Consider the following 17305-nt stretch of genomic DNA (forward strand, 5'->3'; position numbering starts at 1 on the left):
GTGAATAAATAAGCTTTCAATTGATTTATGAATGTTAGGATAGGACAATATTTGGTTGAGATGCAACTATTTGACAATCTGGAATCTGAGGGTGCAAAAAAATCAAAATATTGAGAAAATCAACTTTAAATTTGTCCAAATTAAGTTCTTAGCAATGCATTTTACTAATCAAAAATTAAGTTTTAATATATTTACGATAGGAAATTTACAAAGTATCTTCATGGACCATGGTCTTTACTTAACATCCTAATAATTTTTGACATAAAAGAAAAATTGATCATTTTGACCCATATTTTGGCTATTGCTACAAATATACCGGTGCCACTTAAGACTGGTTTTGTGGTCCAGGGTCACATATTTTCTTCATATTATTTTCCCTTGTGGACTATATGTAAGCATCTTTTATGTGAAATATCTTATTCAGGTCAGTACTAAATAAAAAATAACCCTCTTATTTTGGTAAAATTAACATTTTGCAAATTCTGCAAGGTGTATGTAAACTTTTGACCTCAACTGTAAATGAAAGGGCCTTAAAGGTGCTAGTCTGTCTTTTAAAGCTTTAAGTGCAGTGCTATTGTGAGCTACAAGGTTGTTAATCAGTGCTATATGCTTTTGTTGAAGCCATCAGCCTGCATTATTTCAAAATGTCTTTTAATAATCTTGTTGAACAATGAAATTCCTGTTGGAAAATTACATTACCCATGATTCAGAAAAAAAAAATCTCCAAAAATTAGAGCATTACGACAAGTGAATTATGCCAAAAGAGCTCATTTGTGTGTGTGTGTCTTTAAATCTAGATTAAGATCTCTATTGTTTGTCTCCATTGTCTTAATGAGACTCGCTCGTTAAAGCTGTTTTTTTGTACGATTTTCAAATATTTTTTGGCTTCCAGTCAAAGTTTGTAGTGGTGATGATTCTCCTCATATATGGTTAGTTTGTTTCTTGGCTTTTTGGATCTCTTTAACATTAAGATTTTTTATAATCTCTGTGGGATTAATTAATGTGAAGCATATTTCCGAAACCACTGAAAATTGGGCAGGCACTAAACACTCTAAGCACTCGACCTTTTCATTTCTATTGTGATGAATGTGAGTGAATCACATGCTCGCTGAATTTCACATGCATGTGACATTGATTTAGTGATATAAGTAATTAACAGCTTCATGTCGACTTTAAAGGACACCTACTATGCCCCTTTTTACAATATGTAATATAAGTCTGAGGTGTCCCCGGAATCTGTCTGTCAAGTTTCAGCTTAAAATAGCCCACAGATCATTTATTATATCATTTTGAAAATGCCTATTTTGAGTGGAAGCAGAAAGACACTGTTTTCATGCATGTCTCTTTAAATTCAAATGAGCTGCTGCTGCTCTCCGTCCCCTTTCCCAGAATAGGGCTGTACCTTTACAGCTTCTACCGCATATGCTCAAAAAAATATCAGTTTGGTTTTGATTATCATGTCTGTCATGCTGAAATCAAGCATTTTAAACCATATTAGTTTAAAGTTGGTTAAAACTTTAAAAATGGTTTTCTGAGCGCACACATCCAAAGCACACACACAGAAAGCGGCTGTCACACGGCATGTGAGTACTAAACTAAGTTCTCTTTCATGTCTTATTGTGCTTAAACTGTCAAACAAACAAGTTTATGTTAAAAACACAGGAGTTACAAAAAACAGTAGGTTATGTCTGTGAAAGTAGGCAGCTGGGAAAGAAATCACATGTTTATATTAGATCTGTGACAGCTGAATGAGCATATATTAATAAATCCACTGCTCTCTTGTCTCCTCTGAGGCTGGGACTCTAAATAGTGTTCTTTGCTCATCTGTGCATCAAAAAGACTTTTGCCATGGCATTAGAACTGGTGCAGCGTTGATTTGGTACACCAAATGACGGTGCCATAGGTGGAAACATGCAGATTAAGGGGCGGTAATATTATAATAAGATCCCCTTTCTGTGTCACGGGGTGAGCGAAATCTGAGGGGCTTGTTTTTTTTACATACTTAAGGAGAAAGGCATACTAAAACAAAGTTATTGGGTTGTCCTTTGTCACGTTTTCTGGGTTGGTAGATGTACCGGGGACTCATTTGTCGGATTTAAACACAGAAAAAGTCAGATGTTCATGATATGTCCTCTTTAATGTATACTGTGCAGATTAGATCACAGTGTTTCTCTCTACACATTTCATTTTGCACAGAAATGCACTTCTTTGTTAACAGTTTCATGTTGACTATAAATCAAGCCGACATAATTCTCTGCAAAGGATGAAATAAGTGCACTGTGGGAGTTGCACAACATTCATGCACATAGAAACTCCTGTTACATAAATTCCTTTTTAGCATAGATGAAAGTGGCAGAGATTAATCTGTATCTGAAAATTGTCACCCGTTTCAAATCCACTTGGCTCCATCACACAGGACAAAATACTGAACATATTCAGTGTATTTTTTTTAAAAAAAGTAACATGAGTACGTCAGCAGCACTGTGGTCACCATGGCTGGTGGGTCTTAACTGTATCATTTAAGCGTTTGTCCTGTGGGGGCTTCACTCATGAATATTTGCATATATATTTACACATTATGCCTCTTTGCTTTATGAGGTCAGGGATTGAATGAAATACCCAAATTATGTCTATGTACAGTATGCTAATGTGAATTTGCATAACGGACGCATATGGCCAGCAGACTCTGTAGATCAGCTCAACTCTGATAACAATCAGACGTGTGTTTTAAAGCCCTAATGAATCGCACAGTGTGCTTCCTCAAGACTCAAAAGAGCTATTGTGTAAGACTGTTTTGAGGTTTTTTGAATGCTTGTTTTCTTGGTTCATTTTTTGTGGCTGCCTCATCTGAAGTCATTTGTCATGGAGTTTGCAGTGTTGTGGTTGCCTTGAATGTGACAGTGAGAGCAAACATGTGTTCTGCATATGGATATGCAGGTGTCTGAATATCTTTTTTATATTGGGATGTACTTACCGTATCTCAGCCGCTGATTGAATCCTCCTCTCCAAGTCTTATTAAAGGCCTTGAACCACTCTTGACAGGAAATGCATCCAAATCCTCGCTCTGGGCCATTAATGAAAACTAGGTCGTTGACATTGGCTTCCTGATAAAAAGAGTTTGAGGGAGAAAATACTGACCCAGAATACTAACCACAACTTTTGACACTTAAAGTGAATGATTTATCTTTACCATTCTGCTGGTTTCCAACCTCTAATCCTTTTGTTTTCATAGAGTTGCCATCTTATCAGTTGCATATGGCTAGTTAACACAGCAGCAGATCAGTATTCTCAACAAATAATAGTTTTGCATTGTTTTTGCACATTTTTTGTTTGAATATTGAGTAAATACTGTGTAAAATAGGTGTTTATTTCAGCAGTTCATTCAGCTTCTCGTTTGTCATTAAATTGTATTATATACCAGCATTAGATATCAGTATCAGCATCTAACCCATATTAATGGGCCCTATGATTTCTGTGATGCGTTTTTTAAAAATGTTTTTTTATTTTTTTTTTTTACTGTTTCTTTTGAAAAAATCTTCATATCATATACAAACAGAAACTAAACATGTAAATCAAACACAGCAACCTGTCAGAATAAAAATTTGGTTTAACTTGAAGAAACTGCGACAGAAATATATTACTCAGTGTAAAAAAATATTATTAAAAATTTTTTAAGGAATATTTAACAGAAAAATTAGTGACCAAAATTTATTTACCAGAAAATGTAAATACACAACACAGTATTTCTTGAATAAATAAATAAATAAAATAATAATAAATTAGATTTATTTTTATAAATCAATTAATTAGAAATGCTTTTGATTATTAAAATTCCATGAAAATGGAATCCAGAAAAATTAATGGAAAATATAAATGTAAAAATAAAACTGAATTTATAGGGCCTTAAAATGTATTTTTTGTTAAATGCTTAATAAATTGCTGTTAAACTGTGTAAGTTTCATGATTTTAATTTATTAGACATGCTTTTTGATTAATATTTTTTTAATTTAACCATTCAAACAGAGTCTAGAAAATGAAAACAGGAAAAAAATGAATAAAAATTAAAATGGAAAAAATGAAAATCTGTAGAAAAAAAAAAAAAGGAAACAGATTTTGGAAAAAAATGCAACTGATTTCATAGGGCCCTATTATTGGTGGACCACTATATTAATATATTATTATTATATAAATTAATTATCTTATTTTATAAATAGTGTATACACTACCATATTAACATACAACAAATATTAAGTAGCACAACTGTTTGATAATAAAAATTTGTTTCTTGAGCAGCAAATCAGCATATTAATGATTTCATGTGACACTGAAGACTCAAGTAATGGCTGCTGAAAATTAAGTTTTGCTAACATAAATGTAAATATAACAGCGTAGTACTATCCCTGCATAGAAAGGGGTCAAACATCTTTATGTCTGCAGCAGGGGTGTCCAAACACCTGGCTCAAACTTGCCTTAACACACCTGCCGGGAATTTTTTAGGACTGTATATCTAATAAGAGCTTGATTAGCTGGTTCAGGTGTGTCTAATTGGTGTTGGAGCTAAACACTGCAGGACACCGGCCCTCCAGGACCGAGTTTGGGCACCCCTGGTCTACAGTGTGTGAACGGACTAGTTGCCATATGGCTCTAATCATCATCTCGTTTCATCTGAGAACATCAGCCTGAGGATGCGGTTCCTCCCTCAGATGACGACACTTCCCATCCACCATTGTGTGGGACAACCATAAACATTTGTGTCAGATTTAAAACACCAAATGGGTCAAATTTAAAACCTCAAACAACTACACTCTTTGTATAATGCAGAACTATCAGTGGTTATTGTCTATGCACCAAAGTGCCAAACCTCTTAGTTTTATGTCTTTGTGATTATTTATTTAACACTTTTTCTTTTAAATATAATAGCACTTCTTCACAATAACAACCTCTTCTCATTGAGCTTTTTACTACACAAACCTCTCGAGTCAACAGCATGGCTGAAGTAATGGCAGTGCACTATATCCATCTTTAAGAGCCCACTAAAGGTTTTCTCTTGCTTTTGAACCCTTTTAAAAACACGCTCCATGGAAGCACTACTCTCATCGAGAGTCGATTTACAGTCACCATCTGCAAATAAGCATCTTTCCTCACCATCACTCTCTGTCCTGATTCACAGGATGTTTTTATAAATACATTTCCTGTTCTCTGAAAAACTAGGTTTCTGTGCCTGGTGCTGCTAAAATCTAAAGCCTCCTCTGACCGTGAGGAAAGATAGCTGCCCTTATTTCATGTTTTTAGCATTGAGAGCAAGGCCAGTAGGGCTGCAAATGGGCCGTTCGTGGAAAAATCCTGACTGAGATGTTTGAAGTCTGGGACAGAATGGGTTTGGGTAAAAGTTTTTCATTTAAAAGGATTGTTGACCCAAAAATTAAAATTCTGTAATTGATTACTCACCCTCATGTCTTTCCAAAATCGTAAGACCTTTGTTCATTTTTGGAACACAAATTAAGATATTTTTGATGAAATCCGAGAGCTTTCTCACCCTGTAAAGACGCAGCAGACATGTTAAAGCCCCAGAAAGGTAGTAAGGACATTTTTAAAATAGTCATTGTGACATCAGTGGTTCAACTGTAATGTTATGAAGCTATGAGAATGTTTGCAAGAGTCCGACGAATATGTAAAGTGTCATCTAAATATGTAAAATCGAAAAGCCGACTTTAAAGAAAATCCTGAAATTCTGGTGACATCGTGGTGACGTCTCATTTATATGATCGTTTTGAGCTGAAGGCATGTGTCGACACAGCTGGTGTGTATGCGTGCAACTACAGTTTCATTATAAAGCAACACACCCACCTCACATTTATTAACATACACATTACACACCAGACTATCAATTACCAGTGGCCTGATTGACTGCACACTCGTGTTGAAGCCACGCTCACAAGCCCCACGGTGTGTTTTGAAGCCGACCGCTCTTGTGTGACACCACCTCCATGCTAATTGAACATCACCTCATTTCTCTCCTGTCTCAACAATACACCCCACGCATTGCAGAGGTCAGAGGTCACCGTGTGCTGTAATCCATCAAGCTGTCAGTGGGCCACACACACTGTAGCAATGTGATAAAGTTCATTTGCTACTGGAGAAGTGTGTGAGCACGTGAGGTGTGTTGCTGTAAGACAGACAGATAGATGCCCTGTTCATTGGTGGATGTCCCACAACCTTGTGTGTCTGTTCCTTTGTGTGTGTGTGTTACTGTATTGTGTGTAAGTATTGACACATATGGATGTATTCGATAACAGATGGTAGACCAGCAGGGGGGAAAAATCATTTAAGGTTTTAAATGCTGACACCATGTCTGCACGGTCAGCCATGAAGAGTTAGAGCTACACTTACATGTCTTGATTAATAAACACAAGAAATGAATCATACTGAGGGTACAGTTTTCTTTAACTGCACTAAGCTAAAGTGCTATATTAATATAAACACATATATTAAAGCAATAAACCCTGAGAGGCTTTTCATTACATTGTTTGGTATCCATCTATAGTTCATGGATTTGTATGGCTTATTGCATTTAGCAACAGCAGTTTGTTGTAATAAAAGGTACAGTACCATTTAAAAGTTTGGGGTTGGTAATATTTTTAAATGTTTTGGAAAAAAGTCTCTTTTGCATTTATTTTGTCAAAATAATAATATTGTGAAATATTATTACAAATCAGAATAACTGTTATTGTATTGTAAATGTATTTTTATTTCTCATGAGGTAATTATTGTGTGTCCTCTGTAGATCTGTACTGTACGCTGGAGGTGGACTCTTTCGGTTACTTCGTCAGTAAGGCCAAAACACGTGTGTTCAGAGACACGACAGAACCACAGTGGAACGAGGTGAGCTTTTTATCATTATAATAAATAAGAGTCACCTGATCAATCACCATCATGTATATATCATTAATTCATTTTTCCTTCTATAGGAGTTTGAAATAGAGCTGGAGGGCTCTCAGTGTCTGCGGATCCTGTGCTACGAGAAGTGTTACGACAAGTCAAAGCTCAATAAGGACGATAATGAGATTGTGGACAAGATCATGGGAAAGGGCCAAGTACAGGTAGGACAAAGAGACATTGCTAAACCGTGATATGTGCGCAAACAGCAAACACTCTGGTCTGTGAGTAGACCCTACCAGACTGGTTTAGACCACAAAAGGTCAGACTTAAATTGTACTGGTTTCCTGATGTGAGTAATTTTATTGCTGTCTGGTTTGTGCGGGTGCTCCGCAGATGGTGTGTTGTGGTGCTGTATTTTTGTCATGGGCTGCTTTACTGCCTGAGAACCCATGGTTTCTTTCTGTTCACATACGTGGGAAATGCCCCAGTTAAACTGAAGCAAGTATGTATGTGTTGAGATCAGTGTGTTCACATGTGTTTGCGGTATGTAGCTGACGTTAGAATCATGTTATCAGGTCTGCCATCAACCCAAGCCCGAAAATTCCCTTTCAGGAAGAATTTTTGAACAGTCCCACCCAAAAAAGATTGTAAACATGCCTTTTATTTATTTTATTGTAATTAATCTTCTTTTACTTCTTTTTATTCTTTTACTGTCATTATCAAGCCATTTTGTCTTGTTTTGCTAGGCTTTATGCTTAAACCTCAGTCAAATTTGCTCTGAAAGTTTTGCTTTCGTTGTTCTTCTTTTAAATCTAGGGCAGCTTATGGGGGCTAAAAATGAGGTGGATTTAATTGCATTGGAGGTTTATTTCTGTTTTATGTTCATGTTATTCTCTTGGGATCGTAGCCAGAGGTGAATTAACAGCACGAGAGATGATTCTCTGTTTTTACAGAGAATATGGTGTTTATGTCGCAGAAATGAGATATCACATTGTGTGTTGGCCAATAGAATTGATTGCAGTTTGGGTTGCATTTAATTGGTTCGGGCATACAACATATTTTGTATGCCATGATATATAGGCTTTACCTCAAAAAGTTGCAGAAACAATATATATTTTTTGGCTTGCTATAAATAATGGTTATAACTGGATTCTTAGGCCATTCACATTCATATTGTAAGAGGTCATTGACACAGAATGCATTTTTGTGTTTAAAAACACAAGATGCATGACAGTGGAATAAAAAAAAGTCCCTTTTTTAAAAATTTGAAATTCATTTGACTTGTGCAAGACACTGCAAAAATTGCGTCATGAGCAAAACGTACAAAGATGTCCAGCTGGTGCATGTTTACACATAAAAACAATAGAGAAGCACCACAATAGAATGCCATAAAAAAACCCACACACACACATTTTGTGTGACATTAATAAGTAATGAAGCCTGATTCAGTATTGATTCTGATTATGTATATTGAATCTGACTATTTACAATATTTTGTATTAATATTGAGATTTCCAAATATATTACAATTTTAAAAACTGTTTCTTAAAATTGTAGTCTTATATGTGGGAGTAATGAACTTTTGCGAAAAGTTTCACAGTGTTTTACTGTGTATGTGTGTTTGGTGACAGAAGTAGCACAATCTGCCTAACAGCTATCTTATATTCCCTTGTAATAGAAACCAAGTCTTCAAAGTGAGAAGGGCACATCTGCTCTTATAGAGGTGCACTTCACACTAACTCTGTGAAGTGGGGGTTGAAAACTTTTGAACAGAAAGGAGATGTGTACATTTTTCGTATTTTACCTAAATATCATATTCTTTTCATTTAGTACTGCCGTTCAGAAACTACATAAGATACTTACATTTTTCCCAGAAGACAAAATAAGTTAAATTTATGCTGATCTTCAAATTCCAAAAGTTTTCACCCCCTGGCTCTTAACGCATCGTGTTTCCTTCTGAAGCATCAGTGAGCGTTTGAACCTTCTGTAATAGTTGCATATGAGTCCCTCAGTTGTTCTCGGTGTAAAAAGATGGACCTCAATATCATACAGTCATTGTTGGAAAGGGTTCAAATACACAAAACTGTTGGAAAGCTACTTGGAAAACTAGTAAAAAGAAGTTTGTGTTCACTTTTTATTTTCAAGCATAAAATCAGTCATGTCTAACTTTCTAACGCTTTCATCATACCAAACACAGTGATCTGAGAGTGTTACATCGATGTAGATAGCGATGTGATGCTTCTGAAAGAGGAATTTAAACTTTTGACCTCAACTATATGTGACCTATGGCCCATTTAACTCTCGCCCAAGGTGTAAAATATATTTGTAAGAGATTGGTTGCTTGGCCTTCTAGTTAATACCTTCCTTCCTGGACAGAAAGACAAGCCACTTCTGAAACTAAAGTCACTTCTTTCTGTGCATGTGAGAGGCCTTGTTTGTGTTAAGTGAGTTTAAAGAGTGTTTAAAGAGTAGTGAGAAGTGACTTTGTGCAGCGTACAGGTCGAAGCTAATTTAGATTCATTGGAGAGTCTTTATACAGCTTATTACCGAGACATTCTATATATTTGCTCAAATCAGTGTGTGACCTTGAGACTTGCTGCACCCAGTTAGTTTGGTCAGCTGGGTTTGTATGTCTAAGTTCAGGACTTCTTTTTAAGGATCTAACTCAGTGAGCAGCACAGTGAGCATTTTTAAACACTTGACATAAATGCAGCTGTGAATGATATTGTTGTGCTTTGGATGTAATGATGGCACGTGCACACACAGTACAGTATGAGAGGGGTAATGAGTGTGGAGTGGGCGGCTGTACTCTGGGAAATATGCATCACTCAGAGAGAATGAGATACTTTGATAACTTCATCAGGTTTAATTAAAATCATACTGCACCTGTCCGCTGGCCTTCTCTAAACCTCATCACATCCCTCTAATGCGATAACAGCTGCTACATAGATTACTCACCCTCATGTAGTTCCAAACCTGTAAGACCTTCGTTCATCTTCAGACCACATATTAAGACATTTTTGATGAAATCCATAAGCTTTCTGACCCTCCGTTTTACCCAGTATTGCTGTCTGATTTGTGAAACTAAGACAACTACTTTATGTAAGATAGCATTCTGCGAAAAGCTGGCCAAAGGGAATGAAAAAAAAGATAGAATTACAGAAAGTTAAATCACTGTCATTCATGTGTACAGGATAGTATTAGATTCGTGCCAGGCACTTTGTGCTACATTTATACTGTCTTACTTGCCCGTGATCAGTGATATTGAGGTCTAGGTCAACATCTGGAGCATCTTATGCTTTAAAAATCACAATCAGTCTCTTTCATTTCGATTATGCAATGCTGTGATTGTGTTGCCATCTTGAGTATCTGAGCTTGATCTTCTGTTTAAATCTTTCTCTCTGAGCGTCTGTTTTCTTAACTTCGCTGGTTGAGGTGGACGGAGCCAAAATGTTTCCTTTCCCTCCCTGGAGAGATCCTGATTTATTTAACAACTTTCTGGCTCCTACATGTAAAAATCCTTAAATGGTCACATTGTAGCAACTCCCTTCTGCTTTTAATGGACCCTGGTACTACGGTCACGTTTTATAGGAAGATGGGAAAAATAATATTCATCTATTCACGTCCACAAAGCAACATGGTCATGATTCATGTCTACAATGAGAGTTGTTTATAAGATTGAGTCAGTCTTTGGGAGAAATAGCTGAAGTCTGTTAATGAAGTGGTTAAAATACTGTATGTGTTGTTGTTCATCTACATTCCTCACCAAATTTCTAGCATTAAGTCATATTTCTGCCCACACTGAAACTGCAGTACTGTTCAAATCAACAAAATGAGCCGTTTAGAATAAGCTTTGCATCACAGCTCTATGAATGACTTTGTTGCTGTCACTGTGAACTCTCTTTGACACGTGTCCTGCCTGGTTAAGACATGGTGTTACTCAAAGCCTAGGATCATCCTGATTGAGTCGGAAGCTGGTGTGATCCATTAATATCACTCAGGCCTTGTATTTCAGCATATCTGCTTGGGGACCACTGGGATCTTTGATCTTTGACCTCTAGGGGTTTTGTCTGTTATTATCCATTAAAGAGCTTTTAAGTGCTGTTTCCCTTTTGTAGAGAGTGAATCAGCTGGCTCTTCTTATGGAAAACTAATCAATATCTGTCACTATGTTAAAAATGAAATGCAAACAACTGTCAAATTAAGCTTTAGGAAGCTTGATTGAAAAGACATGTTGCTTAAAGTGATTAACAATTATCTACAGTCTAGGTCAAAAGTTTACATACACCTTGCAGAATCTGCAAAATGTTAATTATTTTAACAAAATAAGAGTGATCATACAAAATGCATGTTTTTTTTATTCACTGTAGTACTGATCTGAATAAGATATTTCATGTAAAAGACATTTACATATAGACCACAGGAGAAAATAATAGTTGAATTAATAAAAATGACCCCGTTCAAAAGTTACATACACTGAACAGTTAAACTATCTGCTGTTATTCAGAAAAATCCTTCAGATCCCACAGATTCTTTGGTTTTGCAGCATTTTTGTGTATTTCAACCCTTTCCAACAATTACTGTAGGATTTTGAGATCCATTTTTTCACACCAAGGACAACTGAGGGACTCATATGCAACTATTACAGAAGGTTCAAACATTCACTGATGCTTCAGAAGGAAAAACAATGCATTAAGAGCCAGGGGTTGAAAACTTTTGAACAGAATGAAGATTTGTACAGTTTTCTTATTTTGCGTAAATATCTTTTTTTTCCATTTAGTACTGCCCTGTAGAAGCTACAGAAGATACTTACATTTTTCCCAGAAGACAAAATAAGTGAAATTTACCCAGATCTTCAATTTCAAAAAGTCCCCCCCGGCTCCTAATGTATCGTGTTTCCTTTTGAAGCATCAGTGAGTGTTTAAACCTTCTGTAATAGTTGCATATGAGTCCCTCTGTTGTCCTCAGTGTGAAAAGATGGATCTCAAAATTATACAGTGATTGTTGGAAAGGGCTCAACTACACAAAAATGGTGAAAAACCAAAGAATCTATGGGACCTGAGGGACTTTTCTGAAGAACAGTGGTTAGTTTAACTGTTCAGTGTGTGTAAACTTTTGAATGGGGTCATATTTATAAATTCAACTTTATTTACTCTTGTGAACTATACAGTATATAAATGTATTTTAAGTGAAATATAGTACTAAATAAAAAATAACATGCATTTTGTATGATCCCTTTTATTTTGGTAAAATAATTAACATTTTGCAGATTCTGCAAGGTGTATGTAAACTTTTGACTTTGAATGTATCTTTTTGTGCTTTTAATTTTTTTATAAAAAGTTATTGGACACCAATTTGTATGCTGTTCCAAAGTACCAGAACTAGTGTGGAAAAACTCGTGAAAAGAAGTTTGTGTTCACTTTTTATTTTCAAGCATAAAATCAGTCATATCTAACTTTCTAAACGCTTTCATCATACCAAGCACAGTGACCTGAGAGTGTTACATTGATGTAGATAACGATGTGATGTTTTGTAGTGGTTTGTTATATAACGCCACAGACGACAACCGCAGCGTTTCACAGGCAGGAGGTGTGTACGATTGCTTTTATGCTTTACTCCTCTCCTCACCAGCCTCCTCCTCTCTCCCTCAGGGAGTCCTCTTTCTCTTCATGCCTTGCTTTCGCTTTATCTCTCCCCCTTTAGTCAGTATCTTATGGTCTTTTCATGTGTTTTGAGCTCTTCGGCTGTGAAGTGTTGTGTTGAATGTCCTTGTGGAAACTCTTTCAGTTATAATGATCTCTCTGGGTGGGGTTGTATTCCCCTCTACTTCCTATAAGACGACTAATGTTATGCTTTGTCAACGGAATGCACTCTTTCATATGTATGTGGTTTAAACTGAGCCATATCTTACACTTATAATAGCATTTTATTTTTCCCTGACTTCATGTATTACAAGTGTGATTCACCCAAAAATGAAATTCTGTCATTGTTACTCTTACTCTTACTCTCATGTCGTTCCAAACCCGTAAGACCTTCATTCATCTATAAACTTCAATTAAGATATTTCTGATGAAATCCAAGAGCTTTTTAACCCTGCATAGACAGCAATGGGAGTACCATGCTTAAGACCCAGAGAGGTAGTAAGAACATTGTTAAAATAGTCAGTGTGACATCAGTGGTTCAACCAGGACATCATGTTCTCCTTGAGGCAGCATTCTTGTTCCCTGTAACTCTAACTGCAACAAACCCCTTCAGAATAGAACCTCATCTAACCCTGAACCCCTCTAGAGCTCCCTATGGAGCCAGACAACAGCCAACAGCTCTCTCCTGGTCCTATACTTCCCACTGCCTTTCTTTGCAGTTTGAGGTGTCTCCACAAACCCACACCTTCTCAAAATACAATTGTGTGAGAAAACAGCTCAACGTTTCTGGCAGCTTGGTTCCAGATGACATATATAAGAATAGATTGAGCCCCGAGTTTGTTCACAACACCAAAGGTTCATCAGCCGTAGAGAGAATTTACACTTTATTTCTCTTCCTAGAAAGATTTGCGGTTAGCCACGGATGCCTGGCGTCATTTTATTTCCTGATCTGGTTTATTTTACAAAATAAATAAAGAACTAGTCTGTCAGGCCTGATTTTTTTGGTTTTGGCATCTTCGGATTGTCTTTGTGTGGAAATAGTTGTGTACTGATCCGTGCACCGTTATTGTTTTCCAGTGGCTGTGCGTGCATACATGGAGCGTATTGTAATCTGAATATTATGGACAGTCATTAATCATAACCACTCCGTCCGTCATGTTTTTTTGTAGTATGTCATGTCACCTCTGTTTCTCTCGCTTTCTCTCAAACATCCTACAATCCCCAGAGGCCCTAGAATCCATCAACCCTGACAGATGGGTGTTTTATGGCGCCCGCAGATATATATGCTCACGCACACAAGCTCACTGTAGGGTGCACATACAGACAAATTGGTGGGACGGATTTGTTGCATATAAATGGTGTCAGTTTGCCAGTCCAGCTGATGCTAGTGGCTGTTTACATGTGACAGTTTGTGTTTGAGTCCATCAAAAAAAGCTTAAATTTGGACGTCACCCACAGTATTTTCTTCATCATCAAACCTTGTCACTTTGTCTACGGTGTATTGATGTTTATACTTTTTTTTTTGTCTTCATCTTTTATTTTTGCTTTTGTTCCACTGTCTAGTTTTCAATTTTTACGTGACCAAACAACACATCGCTAATAGTGTATCTACAGAGGTGGGAGTTAATGAGTGCAAGAAATTTTCTAAAACACAGTGGATCACGTCATCTCAGCATGGTAAAATCTATTGGGATTAACCTGCGCAATTTATCATTAAAATGCTTTGTATAGAAAACTGTTGTGATTACAGTCCTTCTCTCATTTATACACCATTTATATGACTCTTCACAAAACCATTTTACACAAAAAAATGATTTTATTAAAAGTTATAAATAAAACAAAGTCTTTAAGTTATTCTACTTAAAGAAAAAGTTCACTTCCAGTACAAAAATTTACAGACAATTTACTCACCCCCTTTCTTTCTTCAGTCATAAAAAAATTAATTTTTTTGGGGAAACATTTCAGGATTTCTCTCCATATAGTGGACTTCTGTGGTGCTTGTGAGTTTGAAAGGGCTTCAAAGGCCTCTAAACGCTCCCAGCTGAGGAAAAAGGGTCTTATCTTGCGAAATGATCGGTTAATTTCTTAAAGAAAAAAAAACAACAACAACGTTTAAACCTTAAATGCTCGTCTTGTCTAGCTCTGCGTAAACTCTGTGTGTTTATGACAGTTAGCGTATGTTGAAAACTTGCATCTTATTTTCTTCTCTGGGATTGTTTAGAGACCTTTGAAGCAGCATTTAAACTGCATTTTGGAAGTTCAAACTCATGGGCACCATAAAGGTCCGCTATATGGAGAGAAATCCTGAAATGTTTTCCTCAAAAAAACAATTTCTTTACGACTAAAGAAAGAATGACATGAACGTCTTTGATGACAAGGGAGTGAGTAAATTATCTGTAAATTTTTGCTCTGGAAGTGAACTTCTCCTTTTAAAAATGTCATGTTTAATTGTTAAATGTGTTCAACATGTTCAATGTGTTACTTATTGTTTCTTGTAAAGTAGTTGTTACAATTGCTAGTTTATGAGTGAAAATTGTTTAAAAGTACATCCTAAACCATTTTTCGGTTTAGCACCAAACCGCTGAGAAATCACCACTAATTACATTTATTCTCCTGCAGTTATTTTATTTAAATCTGTTTGTAATCTATTTTTAAGGTTATTTCATGTTGTTTATATGCTGTTCTCTGTAACTTGACCTCTTTTAGTTAACTAATTCCAGGTTTTCCGATTACTGAAATGAAGGCATTTCCTTCTAGATTAAAGTCTGCAGTGATCTGGCTATAAAAGCCGAATTTAGCAGTGAGGATCGGTTATAATTGGGTCATGTTTAGACAGGAAGTGGAACACAAAGCCCCAGTGAAAACCTCTTAATTTAGCTGAAATTCACCAAAATTCACAACCCTGTCAGGTTGTGTTTATTTGAGGTTTTCTTAGGAAAGTTTAATCAGATTTAGTATTTATTGATTTATATTATTCACTTAGTTCTTGAGAAACAGAACAATGGATGGCTATAAGATGATTCATCTCTGCAATCTAGCAACACATTTAATCTTTCTCTCTCTTAGTTTCTTTTTCAATCTCCTTCACAACTCAAATATTCATCAGAGCTTAGAGAGCTCAAAACAGTCAGACTCAAGGGCATCATGGAGCTGAGGAGAACAACATTGAGTTTATTGAGTTCACTTTATTTTCCTCCTCCTTAGTCTACATCACTAACAAGTCTCTGGGCTTTTTGTTTAGGAGCACTAAGTTTGAGCTTTCAGTTATCTTATTTGATGTGCTCTGTGTATATGTGTTGATCAATGTTTTAAAGGGGTCATCGGATGCAAAATTTACTTTTACATGTTGTTTGAACATAAATGTGTGTTGGCAGTGTGTGTACACTGTAAAAACAAAAAAACAATTTGTTGAGTCAACTTAAAAATTTGTTACTCTGCAGCTCAAATAAGTTTAGTCAACTTAAGTGATAACTTAGATATTTGAGTTGACTAAACAAAAAATTTGGTTTCTTAAACTTAAGCTGGGCTTGTTACCCAGCTGCCTTAAAATTTTAAGTTGAATCAACTCAAATATCTAAGTTGTCACTTAGTACATTTTAAGTTGACTAAACAGGTAGCAGGGTAACAAATTATTAAGTTGACTCAACAATTTGTTTTTTACAGTGTACACAACCACCCTATAATGCTAAAAATCCACCCAGTGTGTTTTTTAAATCCCTATAAATTATAATCCTTTTTCAAATCAAGCCATTCTGAGATCCTTGGCTATGTGACGTCACACAGACCCAGACACACACCCAGAGTGAGCTATAAACTGTCCCCCATTGTTTTTGACACTGGAGCAGGAGTAGACAAGAATTGCGATTGAGGTGTTTTGTTGTTGGATGTAATAATGAACATAGCAGTCAAATTTTTGCAAATCACCTTTCCTAATAATGTGCTAGTTAGCAAGTTCCGTGTCTAAATGCTGCTAAAGTTTACAGTCTCTCAGAAAACTGCTCGACAGCCCACAGAAGAGAGGGGCGGGGTGAGCAGAGCACATTAGCATTTAAAGGGACATGCACCGAAATGGCTCGCTGTGAACAGAGCTGTTTTTGGCAAGGTAAAAAGGTATTGTTTTACACTACCATTGAGAAATTTTAACCAAAGTATGTTATAGACTTTTCATTAAGACCCTAAAGAATGATCTCAACTTGGAAAATGTGCATCCAATGACCCCTTGTGAATAAAAGCCTAAATTTGGCATCATATAGTAATAGATTGCAGAATTTTCATTTTTGGGTAAACCTACCCTGTAATATTTTTGGGGCACAGTCAAAAATTTGGAAGTAGGGGGCATATTTTTCAATAAATATGTTACAGTACAACATGCAACATGAATTACAGGCATTATATAATGCGGTGTTTGTTGATGTTAACACTGTTAATAAGAAGCTATTATTATGTCAACAGTACATTGTCTATGATGCAAAGATAAAGAGTTTTTTTTTATTGTATATATTTCTAAGCTGTAATTTACATATTCCATAACAGTAAATGTTTTGGTCATGAATAATACATTGGCTGTACACTCAGAAAAGTATACCAAGCAAGGTTTTCATAGACCAGATATTATTCACACAATATGCCTTAATTCTGTTTTGTATTACAGAGTTGCACTTGTTAATATTGTTGGATGGCAAGGGAAGAAAATCAGCCAATCACAGTATGAATGTAACTTTACACTGAATCTAAATTTATTCAAGTATAAAGCATCAGCATCTACTCAGTGGAGCAGAGCTCCC

General features: G+C 36.1%; 1 protein-coding gene across 3 annotated transcripts in view; it reads left to right on the top strand.

The window, feature by feature from the left end:
- Positions 1-17305, top strand: part of abr (ABR activator of RhoGEF and GTPase) — a 191447-nt gene that overhangs the window by 124459 nt on the left and 49683 nt on the right. For all 3 annotated transcript variants that reach the window (XM_051109096.1, XM_051109097.1, XM_051109098.1), the window contains 2 exons: positions 6785-6882; positions 6969-7100. In XM_051109096.1, coding sequence (XP_050965053.1) covers positions 6785-6882; positions 6969-7100 — 230 coding nt within the window. The remainder of the gene's footprint in view (positions 1-6784; positions 6883-6968; positions 7101-17305) is intronic.

The sequence above is a fragment of the Labeo rohita genome, chromosome 5 (genome assembly GCF_022985175.1).
Source record: "Labeo rohita strain BAU-BD-2019 chromosome 5, IGBB_LRoh.1.0, whole genome shotgun sequence".
Lineage (NCBI taxonomy): Eukaryota > Metazoa > Chordata > Actinopteri > Cypriniformes > Cyprinidae > Labeo > Labeo rohita.